General features: G+C 34.0%; 1 protein-coding gene across 2 annotated transcripts in view; it reads right to left on the bottom strand.

Annotated features, from left to right (window-relative positions):
• The window catches only part of LOC150104801 (sodium- and chloride-dependent glycine transporter 1-like), a 211,450-nt gene that overhangs the window by 170,954 nt on the left and 24,356 nt on the right, over positions 1 to 16,140 (bottom strand). The window contains exon 1 of one of the 2 annotated variants that reach the window (XM_090395360.1): positions 699 to 801. The exons of the other annotated variant lie outside the window; for it this stretch is intronic. Coding sequence (XP_090251486.1) covers positions 699 to 734 — 36 coding nt within the window. The 5' untranslated portion in view covers positions 735 to 801. Of the gene's footprint in view, positions 1 to 698; positions 802 to 16,140 lie in introns of those variants that run through there. 2 annotated transcript variants of the gene reach the window in all.

Here is a 16,140-nt window from a genome sequence, read left to right as displayed (position 1 = left end):
TGAAAAAGAGACCCTAACGTGAAAATATTTATGATAAGAAATTATATTAGTATAATGGAAATTATCATATATCAGTGCAGTAGATGCACCAAAATCTTATAGGATGTTGTTCACCTAAGAATTTTATATCACAAGATGATTATCTGTCCGTTTCTCGCTAGATTTGTTCAGTATATTAAATAAAATCCAAAACTTTTCAAACAAAAAGTTTATACTCGACACTAAAATTACGACAAGCTTTAACGTCCCCCCCCCCCCACTAGTTAGCCTTGACAAAATCTGAAGCTCATCTAAAAGTATTAAGAAGAGCTTTGTATTTCATCAGATTTCCTTCGAAAATATTTGTTTCTAGCAGGGGCACAACCCAAAGATTAACTAGCTAATGCGATTAAAATTCTTGAAATCGGGTACAAGGACTGTATATAGCATTTTAACCATTTGAAAACCGATGTGAACATAAAATACCTCTCAATAAAAATTTCAATAAGCACACAGCTACAAACAGACCATTCGTTAAGGTATTCTCTAATTTTTTGTGAGAAATTACTATCTCATATATTTTATTTTATCCTAATTCGATGGTTATACTAGTTACATTAAATATTTTTCTGCGCGTTAATTACATTTCCAATGACTGATTTATTTCAATTTTATAAATATTCGAATATTTTCTAATATATTAATTAAGCATGACTTACAAAAGGAGAGTAGACAGCGGAATCCTTGACTCCCATTATGAACACGGAAACGAATGCACAGCAGCGGAGTACCAAACGACACTTCAACGTGTGCTGTAGATCAGTGAACTACACTTTGGCGGTAACCAACTCGTGCTCTTGACATAAAGGAACGGAGAGAGAGTGAGCGGATAGCAACGTCATAAGCACTGTCTCGTCGGATTGGTTGTAACAGAACACTGCTCCTACTGGAGTTGAAGCTGATTAGTGAATGGAATTTTCCATCTCCTATGTAAAATTCCGCTCTTTCATGATGGCAGCCTGACCAGTTAAAAAGGGGTACAGATCAAATAACTCTAGCTCAGGTTGGAAACCGGTTGAAGTCCACAGATAACTATTACCTTCATTTCTTTTACCTTTTTATTATTTTTTTTCTTTAGTTTGTGGAAGATATTCATGTTAGTGTGTCATCACTGTTGCTATGGTAGCAGTATTAATTCTTTGTGGCGATGATACTTTTTATAAAACTATGCAAAGAATTTAAAGTTACTGTGGTTTTAATAATTTGCACTTCGACACACATCAAAAAATTCTTATTATTTTTTTACATTGAAATATAATGAAGAACATCCTATATGCGGTTAAGAAACAAACTAGAGATGAATAAAATGAGAACAGTTAGACTAACGTTAAAGAAAGGGACAATGGCATCATTACTAAATGGTAAAGTTTATTTTAATTCTATATATATGGCGATATACAAATAATAAAAATACTTTAACCTAAATATCATGTAGGAAACTAGCATATCTATATAGAGGTAACAAATAAATTACGTTTAATGGACGCATTTGTCGTATTTTGATTTATATGTTGCATATATGGCGACAAAACCACGATAATTTATTTTCTCCTACATTTCATGGGCCGAAAACTTAGATGAGTTACTCTGCAGTTTTTTAGAACCCCACGCCCCCAGAGCATTCTTTTAAACCAACTAATGTTTCATTTGTACACTTCTTTCCTCGTTTAGAGGTTTTACAGTATGGTAATTACGCTAGTGCACAAAAAAAAAAAAAAAAACTGTTCTTTATTTATTTTTGTAAATTTTTACTTCAGCTAGTGTTAGAGAGCTGGAACATTACATTTTGGTAGGCAGAAAAGCGGATTAAATGAACAATAGTGAAAAAATTGGATGGATGCGGTTTCAAATAAATACTATTTACGAGAGAAAAAAAAATCACATAATCCTATTTAAACAGCGACAGAAGTTTTTAAAAATGCACCATACAACAATTTTCTTTCTTTTTTTTCTTCTGCAAAACAATATTTAAATCTTAAAAAAAAAAAATAAATAAATAAATAAAACTCGAGTTTAAGTGGTTTAAATGATATTATTATTCTCGGCTTTCTACAAGGAGACATGTCCATCAAAGGTGCAAGGGCACAAACTCCACGAAATGCCAAAATTCATATTTAAACTTTGAAACAAAAGCTACTATAAGTTGTTTGGGACCTGGATAATAATAATAATAAAAACACTAACCGCACTCGAGAGGTTACGGAACATAAAGAAGAGTCTATCAATATTCTTTCGATCGGTTGGAGGTCTCAAGGTATATATATCTTGGTCTATACCACAGTATATACCAAGGTGTATATGTCCATATATATATGTCCTTGAGGTAATTGGAGAAGAAGAAGACTGTTCCAGTGAACTAGGTAGAAGGAATGAAAGGGCAAAAAGAGAAGGACAAGGAGTTCTGTGGGTTTCTAGGTGGTCTGTAAATGAATGTTAGGACAATGTGCTGGTGTAATTATAGGCTTACATAAATGTGCAAGACAGGTGGATGTCGGTTCAGCGAAATAGTGTCGGAATACCCGTAGAAAAGCTATGTAACAGAAACAGGCCGTCTGTAAGTTAGTTGGAGTAAGTCAGTGAGACAAGGTTCACCGAATTGGTCGTACTATCTTCCTCTTACCAATGGGAAGAGTTTTAAGGGAAATTTTTGGTGCACCACCTCAAATGTGGGAACAGTATTCAAAGATTTGGTATTTGTAATTCACAATTTGGATTAGATAATTAGTAACGTCTTGAGCAGAAAGAACATTAAGTTCTTAGAGTTTGGTGTGATGGAAGCAATGGCCAGAGATAAATGTCAGCCGAAGAAGAGAGAGATCTGAGTCTGAGAATTTCGATATTACTGGAATTAAGGAAAGGGGAAGTCAGATTATTTTTCACTGAAGATGGAGATCAGTCTTCAAGAGATTAGATATGGTGAATCTTAAAGCTTAGTTAAGATCAAACGAGGAAGAAGAAGAAGAATGGAGAGTATCATAAAGGTTAGTGTGTGTGAAAGCCTTGTTTCTTTCTTCCAAACATGAAAGATTAAAATGAAAGAACACAGCACTGGGCACATCGGTGGAAATGAAGAGATGAAGCTCCAGCATGACATGTACTGAAAAGAAAAAAAAAAAAAAAAAGTGAGGGAATCCCACCCAATTACAAAAGCAGATCATAGAATGGCAAGTTTTTTTATGTGAATCGCACCTGTGAAACGTTTAAACCCAATAATGTAGGAATCTTGAAAACTTCTTGGGAAAGTTGTCAAGGCAGCCTTCGTCAGATGGGATATTTTATAAATTACTGAAAGTATTACACTAAAAAAAAAAGTGCATGAATACGAATTTGCAAAGAGTGCCAAAAATAGTTTGTGGTGCCCTTGGCAAATTTGTATACTCTGAACCTATAACACATTTTAGTACCGTGGGCAAACAGATTAGCTGATTTCGCGGGATTATAGGTCTCAGATCTCAATAATTCTGCAAAATAGACAGAGAATACACGTAGTTTATAGACTTGTCCGTAATTACAACTAAATCATAAAAACTCTGTATTTTTTTAAAGATATCATTACACAATACGAAATTTTGTATTTCGTAATCATCATCAAGAATTATATTTTCATATAATCTGTGAGTGAGTACGCTTTTCGAATCATGTTTATCCGTTATCTATTTTCCGTGAATATTTCTTGCATGAATTTTATATATTTATTATTTATTCTGACATTAATCCTCTACTATCTGTGCTGGACTACGAAAACCCTTTGATGCCTATTCTTTCCGCTACCCATCCACGAAAGACGGTATATACAGGGTGTTCGGGATAAATTTGACAGTTTCGTAAGGAAAAAGAAAATCTTCTTTCTATCTATTAAATTTAATGAATTGACAAAAAAACATTACAGGCAGAGTTAATTACAATACTATCAACAAGATTTACTCAAAAATAACCACCATTAGCATCGATCACAGCTTCAATTCTGCTTCGGAACCTCGAACAAGCTGATGCTACAGTCTCCCTGGGAAGGGCCGCAAAAACTGTTTTAATTTTATCCATTAACTGGGCTTTTGTATTACTGGAAGTGCGATTGGTGTCTTTTTCAACTGCGCCCCATACAAAATAATCCATGGGGTTAAGGTCTGGGGAGTTTGGAGGCCAAACATTTGGACTGGTGAAGTTGTAGAAATTTTCAGACAACCATTTTTGACTTTTCCCAGAGGTGTGGCAAGGGGCCGAATCCTGCTGCCATACATACGGCCTACCATTGGCTACCCTTGTTATCCAGGGCTTGACTACAGTTAGCAACTCCACGAACAAAGCCCGAATTCCAATGTCAGGGTTCTTCAACACCTGTTCCTGCAGATTTGCGAGGAATTCTGCTGTACGAACGCAATCAGATCGTCTGCTAGGGATCTTTCTTCTTGCTACATCCTCGTAGTCACCATTGCAAGTCTCTAGTTCATGCCTGATTGTTTTTACTGTATTCAGGGAGCATTGGGCAGCAGTCGTAATATCCTTATTTTGATGGCGGGCACGAATCATCATGATACAAGTTATTCTCTTCCATGATTCAGGTGGGTTCCAGCTATCCATCCTTTCTGACATCTTGTATATGAATGAAGAAGGGTCCAAACTTTTAAATGAAGAGAAGTGTGTGTTAATACATGTAACTTAAGGAAAAATATAATTAATTGTAAATATGTCAAATTTATCCCGAACACCCTGTATATTAGTACCGAGGAAAAGGCTAGATAATTCAGAGCTCTGCTCTGGAAAGTAAATATGATTTTTTTTTTTTTTTACAAACCACTTCAAGCCTTCAATAAGCAGGATGGCGGCCTCAAATTTATACTATATCTAAAGACATTCATTCCACAGTAGGATGACCGGGGGTGGGGGGAGAGAAAGAAAAAAATCTGCACAGCCGTCTGTAAATATTAACTCACACACGGCTTTTCCAGCCAAAAGAGAATGTTATGACGACTGCGTCGCCACTCCTGCCAAACAAAGAGATTAAGCACAGTTCGCACTATAATTTTTGAAGATTTTTAGTACGTTTCGTTTGTCTGTTTGCTTGTTCAGGTTCTGCAGCGAGCGAGCAACTATGGAAATTGTAACTGGTCAAATTTCTTCTAGGATTCTCCATATCGAAAAAACCTGGTTGTATAAATTCCGAACATTTTCCTTTTATTGTACACTTTGGGCAGCGGTAGTGCCAAATATTTTGATTTATAAAAAGCTATTTAGTTTTTTTCTAAATTAAAGTTCTTTAATTCTAAAAAAAAAAAAGAAAAACTTTAGAATTACATCACGTAATGATAAGAGTTTTGATTTAGAAATAAACACATTCAAGGTAATATCATTTTATCTTATCTGATCTCTTATTTTATCAGAAGTAAACCGAGTTTAAGTCATATTAATCATAAAGCAGCAGTAGCATATTTTATAAAATAATACCTTCAACTATATACCTGCAAATGAAACTATTCTCTTTGAAACTATTTCGATTTGTGCATACTATATATATATATAAATATTTTAAGTAGTTTTACGCTATAAAAGTGTCTCAAGTATTATAAATATTAAAACCGCTATGTATTGCTATTTACAGTCATACAAATCTTTGATCGTATTCGAATAGTTTTTCACTTGCGTATTCATTGTAGTTCTGTAAATGTACTGTCTCTAAATAATAGCTAATATTATAGTATTACAATTGTGTGGACGATATGTTCATTGCTTTGAAATGAGACATAACCATTACCATATATAAGGTAATTACTTTCAGTTTTTTTTTAATGCTGAATGCTTTATTAGTCATGAGTGGAAATTACAAATAAACCTGATAAGTATGCATTTTGTAGCTTATTTAAATTCTTAAACTTGAAGTCCTAAAATTAGACTATTGCTGTGTTATTAATGGAATGGTTGTGAGGCGTTTAGAGACTCAAAGGTGGAATGGGGAGGGGGGAAGAGATTTTCTCAGAGATGATAAACCACCATTTTGTACAATGTAAATAAAGCTCTCGGAGGTAATTAGCTCTACGAATTTGCGCTTGTTCCTGTTAACTTTACTTTGGAATCCACAGGAAAGAAAAAACCAGTACTGGCTATTTTTAGAATAAATCGCAGTTCGGATTGTGTGATTAATGCTTTATACAAGTAATAATGTAGTTATCCCGGCTGTAGAAAAGATTATAATAATCCGTAAACCTCTTTTCCAAAAACAATCAACGGGTTGCTCAGTTAATATTTCTCATAAACTTTCATCCAAAATCAGAGAAAGAGGAGTCATACCATTTTCACCTGTCAATTGTATATGCTTGCAACAAATATTATTCTTTCATATCCAGCATACCATACTGTTAATATTTTACCTCACCAAATGTATATGTATGCGATAAACATTATTCTGCCAATCACTAGTCAGAAAGCCATGCTCAGGGCCGAATTGTTTATTTATGGAGCTGGTACAAACATTGATCAGGAGCTTTTAGCCCTGACCTGACTAACATTACATCACACCAGGTCAGGAATAAACAGTGTCTCTGCAATTTCCTGCAATATTGTATTATAGCTAGACAACGCAGGATTTCCTTGAGTTTTGTTGTTGTTATTGTTGTTTTACTAGGTGTCAGTGAGGTCTAGCTAAGATGAAAATCTTTGTTAAGGAGGAAAATGGAAGTAGAAGAGTCGCTAAGTATGGTTAGTATCCTGTGGAAGTCCCAGACGGGTCTTCTCATTTTTGAGAGTTAGAAAATAAAAAAAAAACCTGAAGAATCACCAAAGAGTTCAATCTCAAGGAATGTGCAATCTTCTTGGGGACAGTTAAGGTTAACTGATTTTTTTTCCTCGAAAGAAAGCAAGATTGTATTAGTGGCTTCAGGGTGACTATGTTATTCTTATCCCCACTGAAGAATGTTTAAGGTACTACTTGTCATATGAGGAGAAATGGAGTGTACCATCATCTTCAAAGCTATCAATAGGGTTATTGCTCAGTGAGAGAAATTAACTTATAGAACAAAGATGGTAGGCGACAGAACAGAGACTGAGTCACTGCATCGGTGATGTCTGAAGAGAGGAAGGGAAGTCACTGACCATAACGTGCAGTAATCAACCATCGTCTAGAACGCCGATGCATAGAAAATAACCGACGAATGACAAAACATGACATGCCAAAAGTAACAAGAAAGGATTCTCCTAAATGTTTCCATACTGCATATCCTGTTGTTAAGGAAAATCCTGCACACCCCCTTCAAGCGCCATTTCGAGAGAAAAAAAAAATCACTTGAAAAGCATCATTTTAGCCATGAGGAGACAAAGGTTTTAAAAAGTGAAATTTCTGATAGCGACAGTATTGTTGATAAGCATATGGATGCGTCCGTTGGGTAACACTCTGCCTGCATATGATATTAAGCAGTTTGATGGAATTAAAAAAAAAATCCATCTTTTACCATCAATAAAAGGCAAACTAACCTTCTCTGGTGGTGTTACTAACAGCACCACATATAATACTTTCTCAGGTCGTCAGCAATGCTATGCTAGAGGTGAATAAATACAAAAACCTTACAATACTGTTCGCATATTTGCAGTAGTACACCACAAAACTCCCGAAAAATGTTTGATGCTGTTCAGAAAAGGATGGTCCAATTAATCGATGAACCTCTCTCTCACTCACTCACACACACACACACACACACACACACACACACACACACACACACACACACACACACACACACACACACACACACACACACACACACACACACACATTATAGTCATTTCCGAGAGTTCAGTTTCTGCCTAAGGTTTTTTCTATAGTATTTTTATGAATAATGTTCCAGTGAACTGATTGCGCCATCATTTCTTCACTTTCTTTTGAGAACATGCCTAGCTTGCTTGCTGGCTAGACATGTTCTTACAAGGTGAGTGAGTGTGTGTGTGTGTTACAAAAAATTCGATAAATAGGAGATTATGCATAATCACCAACAATTATGAATAATCGCTAAACATATTGGAGAATATAGTTAATGTATGTGAATTTATTAAAATCACTAGTCATTATGTATATTCTCCAATATCCAACGGTTACTTTGATTAATATGGATATGTTTTGATCGATAGGGTAGGGGTTGTCACGTGATAACGCGTCATGCACATATAATAAAACCTCGTTAGTTAACATATAAGCAACAGAACTCTGAACATAGGGCTATTCACTGAATGAAATTACTGCAAGTGATGCATGAAGATTATGATTTTTAGTGTTCCTTTCAAAAGGAGCGTTAGAAAAGAACACATCAAATGAATTTAATGCAAAGCTAGCCACACTAAACTCCAAAAAAGGCTTCGAACATCGGTTTTCTGTCGAGTAAACAAAAAACAATCACCAGTCGATTATCAAAAATTAAAACGTTTGATGTAATCGAAGTAGGAGATAACGAAAAACTCATCTATCCAGTTGCGGATAATTCAACTATACAATGCTATGTTACCACGCATGAATTTTTCAATATCATACATAAGATACATGGAAAATGAAATTAATAAGAATTAAAAAAAAAACACCTGCAGAAACTATTATACTTTATTTGAATTTATGTGCAGCTTGCCAAAAAGTTATATGTTACAAAAAAGGATTAGTAGTTAGACCAATGATTTTTAATCAAAAAAGTAGTCGATACCAAGTCGACTTAATCGAGATGCAATCCATCTCAAGAAGATCGAAGTTTCAAATTTATTCATGTTAATCAAGATCATTTAACCAAATTTATACAATTGCGGAGTTGAAGGATTTGCCTATAAACTTTTAGATATACATATTTACAATATTTGGCGCTCCAAGTGATATTCAGAGTGACAATGGGAATAAGTTTTCAAATATAATTATTGAAGAAGTTTGTGTTATGTGGCCTGAACAAAAGATTGTCCATGGAAAACCACGTCACAATGAAAATAACTGCAAAACTTAATGACTTTTATGCACTCGGAACTAAACATGGAAAATTATGTCAGAAATCAGTTTACTATTTGTAATGTCATTTTAATATAATGCCTGAAGAGGTTACTGATAAAACAATAAGTTTACGAGAATAAACCATAAAATATTCATTATTTGGGCTCCAAGGATTTAAAAGACGTAATTGTAAAAGCGAAAACAAACAGTGGAGTTCAAAGCGCCATAACAGTTTGCCATGCTTTAATAAGTAATTTAAGCTTTTCTACTTAAAAAATGTTTAAACAGATATTTGATACTTTTTTGGAATTCCCTTTTTGATCACTGTTTTAATTAAAATTTTTGTGTAATTTAATTTTCATTATATAATTTTTGGTATACAGTTATATTTTATTGTGTCAGTTCAACGTAAGAATATAGTTTTTTTATTTATCTGCATATGTATTTACGTTTGCAATATTGCTTTTTTTTCGTTTCTGGATACAATCGAGTTAATTAGTTAGTCTGGATTATTTCATTTTATTAAGAAATTAAAAATTTGTCGAATAATTACTTATTAAAATTTTGCCTCCATAATTTTGTTTGGATACAATCTAATAAGTAACTTCGCCTAGAATTTCATGCTTTTTATGATTATTTATTATTTTTTTTTTTACATTTATCATATCTGGATTATCTTAATCATATTAACCAGTAATTATCGGAAATTATGCATAATCGCCGGATTTCGATAAACAATAAGCGTTTCGCTTTTATTAATAATATTCTCCAAAATATTATGTCATTATTGATAATCCCCGGCAATTACGCATAATACCTGAATTAATCAAATTGACCGTAACACACACAGTTTACACATCCCAAGCATGATATAAGCATTTTTCAGTAAAATAACTCCCAATTACCACACTGGCTTGAAATGAAACTAAATGCTTATTTCTGACTGTATTATAGCTAGTAGTCTGCTTAGTCGATAGTGCTTTCAACATACCTTTAAATAATAATTACTACAAGTAAAAGTTTTGAATTCCTAGTTCCAAATCTGTATGCAGTTGAATTTCAAAGTTGCCTGTTATTGAAGCAATGTTATTGAATAAAATATGTCCTTAAAAAATATGAGTTCCCATAGTCATAAAGGGTGTACAACTAATCTGGAAACGCTGGAAGTTTACAGATACAGCATAGATAACTTCCGTAGTAGATGAGGTAACCGAAACCTTTTTTGTACCTACTGGCCACATTCATTTATAACTTCATGAAGGGACTGAACGAAAAGTCTGACTGTCAGATGTTGTGGTATGACATTCGAATATGTACATTCGTAAATTAATTATGCACAAGTGTGTGTGTGAGAGAGAGAGAGAGAGAGAGAGACAGAGTCAGTGGCGCACCCGGTGGGGGGGAAAGGGGCCCTGGACCCCTCAAAGAAAAAGGTAAAAACACTAGAAAAATTTCCAAAAATCTTTTCGTAATTAAAATTCATTTTTTTATTTATGTTGTCGTGTCTTCTATCTCTATACTACTTATGAATTAGCGATCATTGCAGATGCTCAGTCATAGGTCGTATGCGATGCGTAGTGTGTATTCTCAAATAGTCTACTCAACTCCCCCCCCCCCTAGAAAAATTTCCAAAAATCTTTTCGTAATTAAAATTCATTTTTTTATTTATGTTGTCGTGTCTTCTATCTCTATACTACTTATGAATTAGCGATCATTGCAGATGCTCAGTCATAGGTCGTATGCGATGCGTAGTGTGTATTCTCAAATAGTCTACTCAACTCCCCCCCCCCCCGCCTTAAGATTAAATACTGAGTGGGCTACTGGTGTGTGTGTGTGTGTGTGTGTGTGTGTGTGTGTGTGTGTGTGTGTGTGTGTGTGTGTGTGTGTGTGTGTGTGTTAGGTATTATTCAAGTTTCTTTAACTTGAATTCGGAAATAATTACAGTTTTATCATCTTATTTATGCTCAAACTAATAGATATAAGTTTCCAGACAAATTCAGAATCCAGAATGACACTAATTACAAAAATCATTCACAAAACTGTAATGTGGAACATTGTTTAATTTGCTCAGGCGAAAATGGCCACTTCAATAGCAGATGCAAAGCGAATACAGCAGCCTGCTTTGCTCATTTTTGTGTTTTCACTTCATTTCTTCATTCAGTTAACATTAGATCAACGAAATATTTTGAAAATTCACATTAAATTTTTTTGTCTTTAACTTTTCATAACCTCAGTGGTTTAATCTAATTATTTTTAAGTGTATTAAAACAAAAATCAATACATACGATTGAAAATGATTAACAGAAACAATTAAACGATTAATACAACCAATTTTCTAAACTATTCTATTCAGCAGAGAAATATTAAAACGTATTCAAACTATTAAAAATAAAACCAACTAGCAAATGCATCAATAGATTTGATGGTTTATCAACAGATTTCAGGCAGGGTCATTTTAGTGCACTGGGAAAACATTTCGCCGAGCCCTATAAAACGGACTCAAGAGGAGCGGATTGTCTGCGGTGGACTGGATTAATACAGGACAGCAGATGGCTGCTGTACTATATTAAACTGGGTTGATAAAGAATTATTGTAGCGATCTATATGAATGTAGAAAAAAGGGTACAGTAGGCTATAAGAAAAAGTAAACTGCCATTTAAAGCAGTGGTGTTCAATTTTATTACTATTGCGATTCACTTTTTTACAGGGAAAAAAAAGTATCATACTCTAAATATTTGACTCGGATGTCTCTGTGGATATTTAATGTATTTACGTAAAGAAAAAAAATTAACTGATATTCTGTCTCTTTATGAGACATACACATCCGAGAACGAAAAATACTCTGTTTCACTAAGTGGCCAATTATTCTTCTGAATGCTTTATGTAATACTGATTATATATACTGTTAAATAGAAGAAACTCGAGAGCTAGGTATAAATGAGAGCACATACAGAAATACTAAACTAAACTAAAATAATTACTTTATGTACAAATTATTCAGTTAGATTTAAAACATCCGTGATGATCAGTATATAGACAGCACTTCAGCATTTAATGACTCCTATTCTATATAAAATGTCGTTTTGCGTGTTTCGCTGACAGGCTGGATGTCACGTTTCAATGAAAATAGTAAGCAGGGTCGTACTTACACTTTTTCCAAGGCATGCTTTGTCCGAGGCCCTAGAGTGCTCGGAGACCCCCCCTCCTTCATTTTTGGGGCCCTTAATTTGGTCCTCATTTTTGGGACCCTCAGCTAGAGCCTCGTGCGCCCGTGCATAAGTACGACCCTGACAGTAAGTTCTGTCGCGTATATAAAGAAGCTGACTAATAAGTTTTGGTTTGGTTTAATTACCACGGTTTTTCTGTTTTGCGAAGATAAAAACTATAATTTCTTGAAAGAAAATATTCAGTTGAAAAGCGCTTATAAAGGATCTTCTCACTAAAGGCATGTGAATAGGTCAATACAGTTCTCACCTGCTAATTGAGTAGTTAGTGGAAATTTCTGTCGTTATCAGCAATCGTAAAATGTTACACCATTAAGAATGAAATGAAAACAGGTGTATGTTCGCGCAATACTCATACCTCTAGTAATAATATTAAATATGTTATTTAATATAAAATTCTCTAAGGTTACAACAAAAGCAAAAGCAACTGAAATAACTTTGCGATTGATGATAGTCCTATTCTCTTGCTATTCCCAATTAACGTGACACTGCTCACTGATAGAACCTTTCAAGGTGTTCTGGAAATTTTTGTATTAACTATGAATGAGAATTCAATCTTCCTTATTACTTTTCTTTTAGTTTTTTTTTCTTTTTATTAAGTTTTATTAGCCTGCTCTTTTTTTTTTTTTTTTTTTTTGTCTTTATGAACCAAAATTTTCCATTCTATTATATTGCCTGAGTTACATTCCCTTTATCCATGTGCCCTATCAATGGCACATGGATTGAACACCGCTATATCAGGGACAAATAAACGGGTTGCCTTGGAGACGGTGAGAAGAAATCCATTCCCTCTCACCATTCACCCTTCCAGTATTCAAGCTGATGTGACATGTGATCTTGTGCGTGAAGGACAAATTCGCCGGGACTGTTAACCTTGAAAAACTCTCAGTGCTATGAGGAAAAAAAAAAAAAAAAAACGGTATATGAAACTTCCTAAATGATATCGCTGAGCTGATTAGTCACGCTCGTCATAAGTTACATCGTGAAATAAAGACTTATCATATTGAGAAGTTCTAAGAATGAGTTGTTTAATAGACTGGTTTCTCTTTCTCTGAAGACTGGCTGGTAAATGAAAGCGAAGGAAATAACTATTACTGATAGCTGATACCACGATTTCACTACATGTCTTCATGAGATGCATTTCTTTGCTGGAAAGGATTTACAAACCTTCTTAAATAGTATTATTACTTTAATTTGATCATCCTTGATATGATAGAAATATAAAATGAAAGGGTAAAAATTTAAGATTTATTATTGCGTTTCTCCCGAAGAAATTTTCCTGCAGTTCAAGTAAAGGCGATTGATAACAAGAATTAATAATAATATTATCACAGTATTAAAGAATTAATACTGCATCAGTGAGATATACAAAGGATATGTATCCAGCCCTGAAATTCAACAGTAAAATGACGATCTACTGCTGTTGGCAAATTTCATCACTATATTGAAAGAAAAAGTTAATTTAAAGAAAGTTTTATCCCCCCCTTTCCTATTAGGAAAAGGACATCCTATGGGTTTACATAGTAGGTGTTATAGATGTATGCATTTTTCCGCAAATGTAAGTTTATGAGGGACCTACATGCTACTTTTACTTGAAGTGCAAGGCTAAAAATAGTAATTAGCTAATTGCTATTGATGTTGGCTAATTGGCTAATTGATGACCGAAGTATTTTGAGACTCCGAACAGCGATCTATATGACCGCGATTAATATAATAGCGCGATTCCAGTCAAAAAAAAAAAAAAAATAGGGAGTTAGGAATTATAATATTATCATATACACATGATATGTTGCAAGCAGTTTCGGTCAGACGATAACTGAAGTTGTTTGTTCTCAAATAACCATTCATTCTATATACAAGATGGAACGATATTCAAATAAAACATTACTTGTTTCATATCAATGGATAAAGCTAAATTACCAATACTAAATATAATTTTCTAGAGAAATGTAAAATAATTACACACTTCATATAGAAATGAAGTATTTTTTTCTTTTATTTTTAACTACTACAAAATAGAAGTAATATTATGGACACCTTAGTGCTTTTAGCTCATTTTTAAGCTAGTTCTGTTAATACTTCAACAAGTTGTAAGATTTTATTCAAAAGTCTTTCAAGAGAAGAAAAAGGTGTTCAGCTTTTAAAGTGCCCTTACTGTATTGGAATTCTGAAGATAGCCAAACCTGGATGGCATTTTAAAATTGTGAAAAATGTGTAGTAAATTCTTCTTTAAACATACACGAAGGGGGGGGGGGGATAACGTCTAACCTTCCCGGCGTGATAATAATTTCGCACAGAAATTTGCATATATCCCCCCCCCCCCAAAAAAAAATGCTGTTCTTTCTCAGACTGTTTCTAAAATTCTCTTCAGCAAAACAGGAAGATCTGGAGAAGTTATTTTGTTGCCTTTTTGTAACTATTTTTTTCGCAACCCAATTCACGAACAACCAAGAGATTTTAATATATGTGCGTTTTCATTACACATATAAGAAAAACTGAAAAATTAGTTTGGATCTAGAAGACATTCACTCCTAAATTATCGTGCACCTGAGTTACAATTAGCCTTATGAATCCCCGAGACATGATTATTCTTAAGGTTGTCTCTATTCCAAGACAAAAAGAAACTGCTACACAACGCACGTACACTGCTTCAGAGAATGCCATTCAGGAAGTTGAGTCAAGTGGGCCGGAAATGCAAATGACTGATCACTTATGCAAAATACTAAAATTAACAGCACTTTTCAAACAGCTATTATGGCAAATTGACACACTTAAGGACAATAAAAGTCCGCGATGTTTGCAGTTCTCCTATGCAAGAGTAAAATCATTATTATGTGGAATGTCATTTTTATGTAACACATTAAATGTTCTGTATACATTCCGGCAAGCTGCTCCACCCCATTTCATATGTTGCACTGGCAGGACAAGTAATTTTTCACGGTTATTTACCTTTATTTACAAACTTTTGGATACGTACAGTCATGTTAATTAATAATAATAGCTTTATTTTCACGAATGTGATTTCATATTGTATATCATAAAGAATATGGATATGGAGCTTTTTTTTTTTTTTTTCAAGATTCCAGACCTCCCGCAAAAGAGCCGATGATTCCAAGTCTGGAGAAGCCAAAAGACAAACATCTATGCCCGTGGAAGGAATCGAATCCACAGCCTTGGATTGTGAGCAGATAGGTTAACCTCGGCCAACCGGCCTGGCTGAGAAGCCAAAACAATTCAATTCTATTAAAAAAAAAAAAAAAAAATAGGAAGACGTTATTTTTTTCAGATCATTATACTACAGACAGGAGATGTAGTTTTATATTGCTTTTGAATTTGTAGTTTTCACTGTGTGAGGGATCGTATTCAAGTAGCGAGAGATGGTAGTCCTACTGATTTGTTGTATTATGGTATATCAAATATGTTAGAGTTTGTAGTCTTGTAGTTTGTGAGAGAATCTCGAATTGCCAGTCAATTCAAATAGTTTGCGAATCTTTGAAGGTATATTTAAAGATTTGAAGTTAGGCATAAAAAGTTGTATTTAAAAATTTCTTGATTTGAAAATATTGATAAACCTGCAAATCAATTTCTAACAGGACCTATTTTTTGTTGTTGTTTGTTTGTGTGTAGTCTGAGAATCTTGTCTAGATAGTTTTGATAGCACTTCTCCAATTAAACGAAAGAAATGTAAAAGGATATGTACAGGATTCTTTCAAACTGGAGTTGATCAATGGAAAAGTATACCCTATCTCTCTCCACAAACACCCACACACTTATCGAGTTAAGTTCACAGAAAGCCTATACCCATACTAAACACCGCCTAGAAACTCATTTCCCCCCCCCACCACCACCACCACCTTTTACAAAAATAAAATTAAAAAAATAATAACAAATAAAACAAAATTAGGATTTTAAAACTTTCATCTGTAAACTAGG

This window comes from Typopeltis vanoorti, chromosome 7, assembly GCF_054136105.1.
Source record: "Typopeltis vanoorti isolate ZY-2024b chromosome 7, IOZ_Tvanoo_1.0, whole genome shotgun sequence".
NCBI lineage: Eukaryota > Metazoa > Arthropoda > Arachnida > Uropygi > Thelyphonidae > Typopeltis > Typopeltis vanoorti.
The sequence above is the reverse complement of the archived record's forward strand: the minus strand, read 5'-3'. Positions and strand labels throughout refer to the sequence as shown.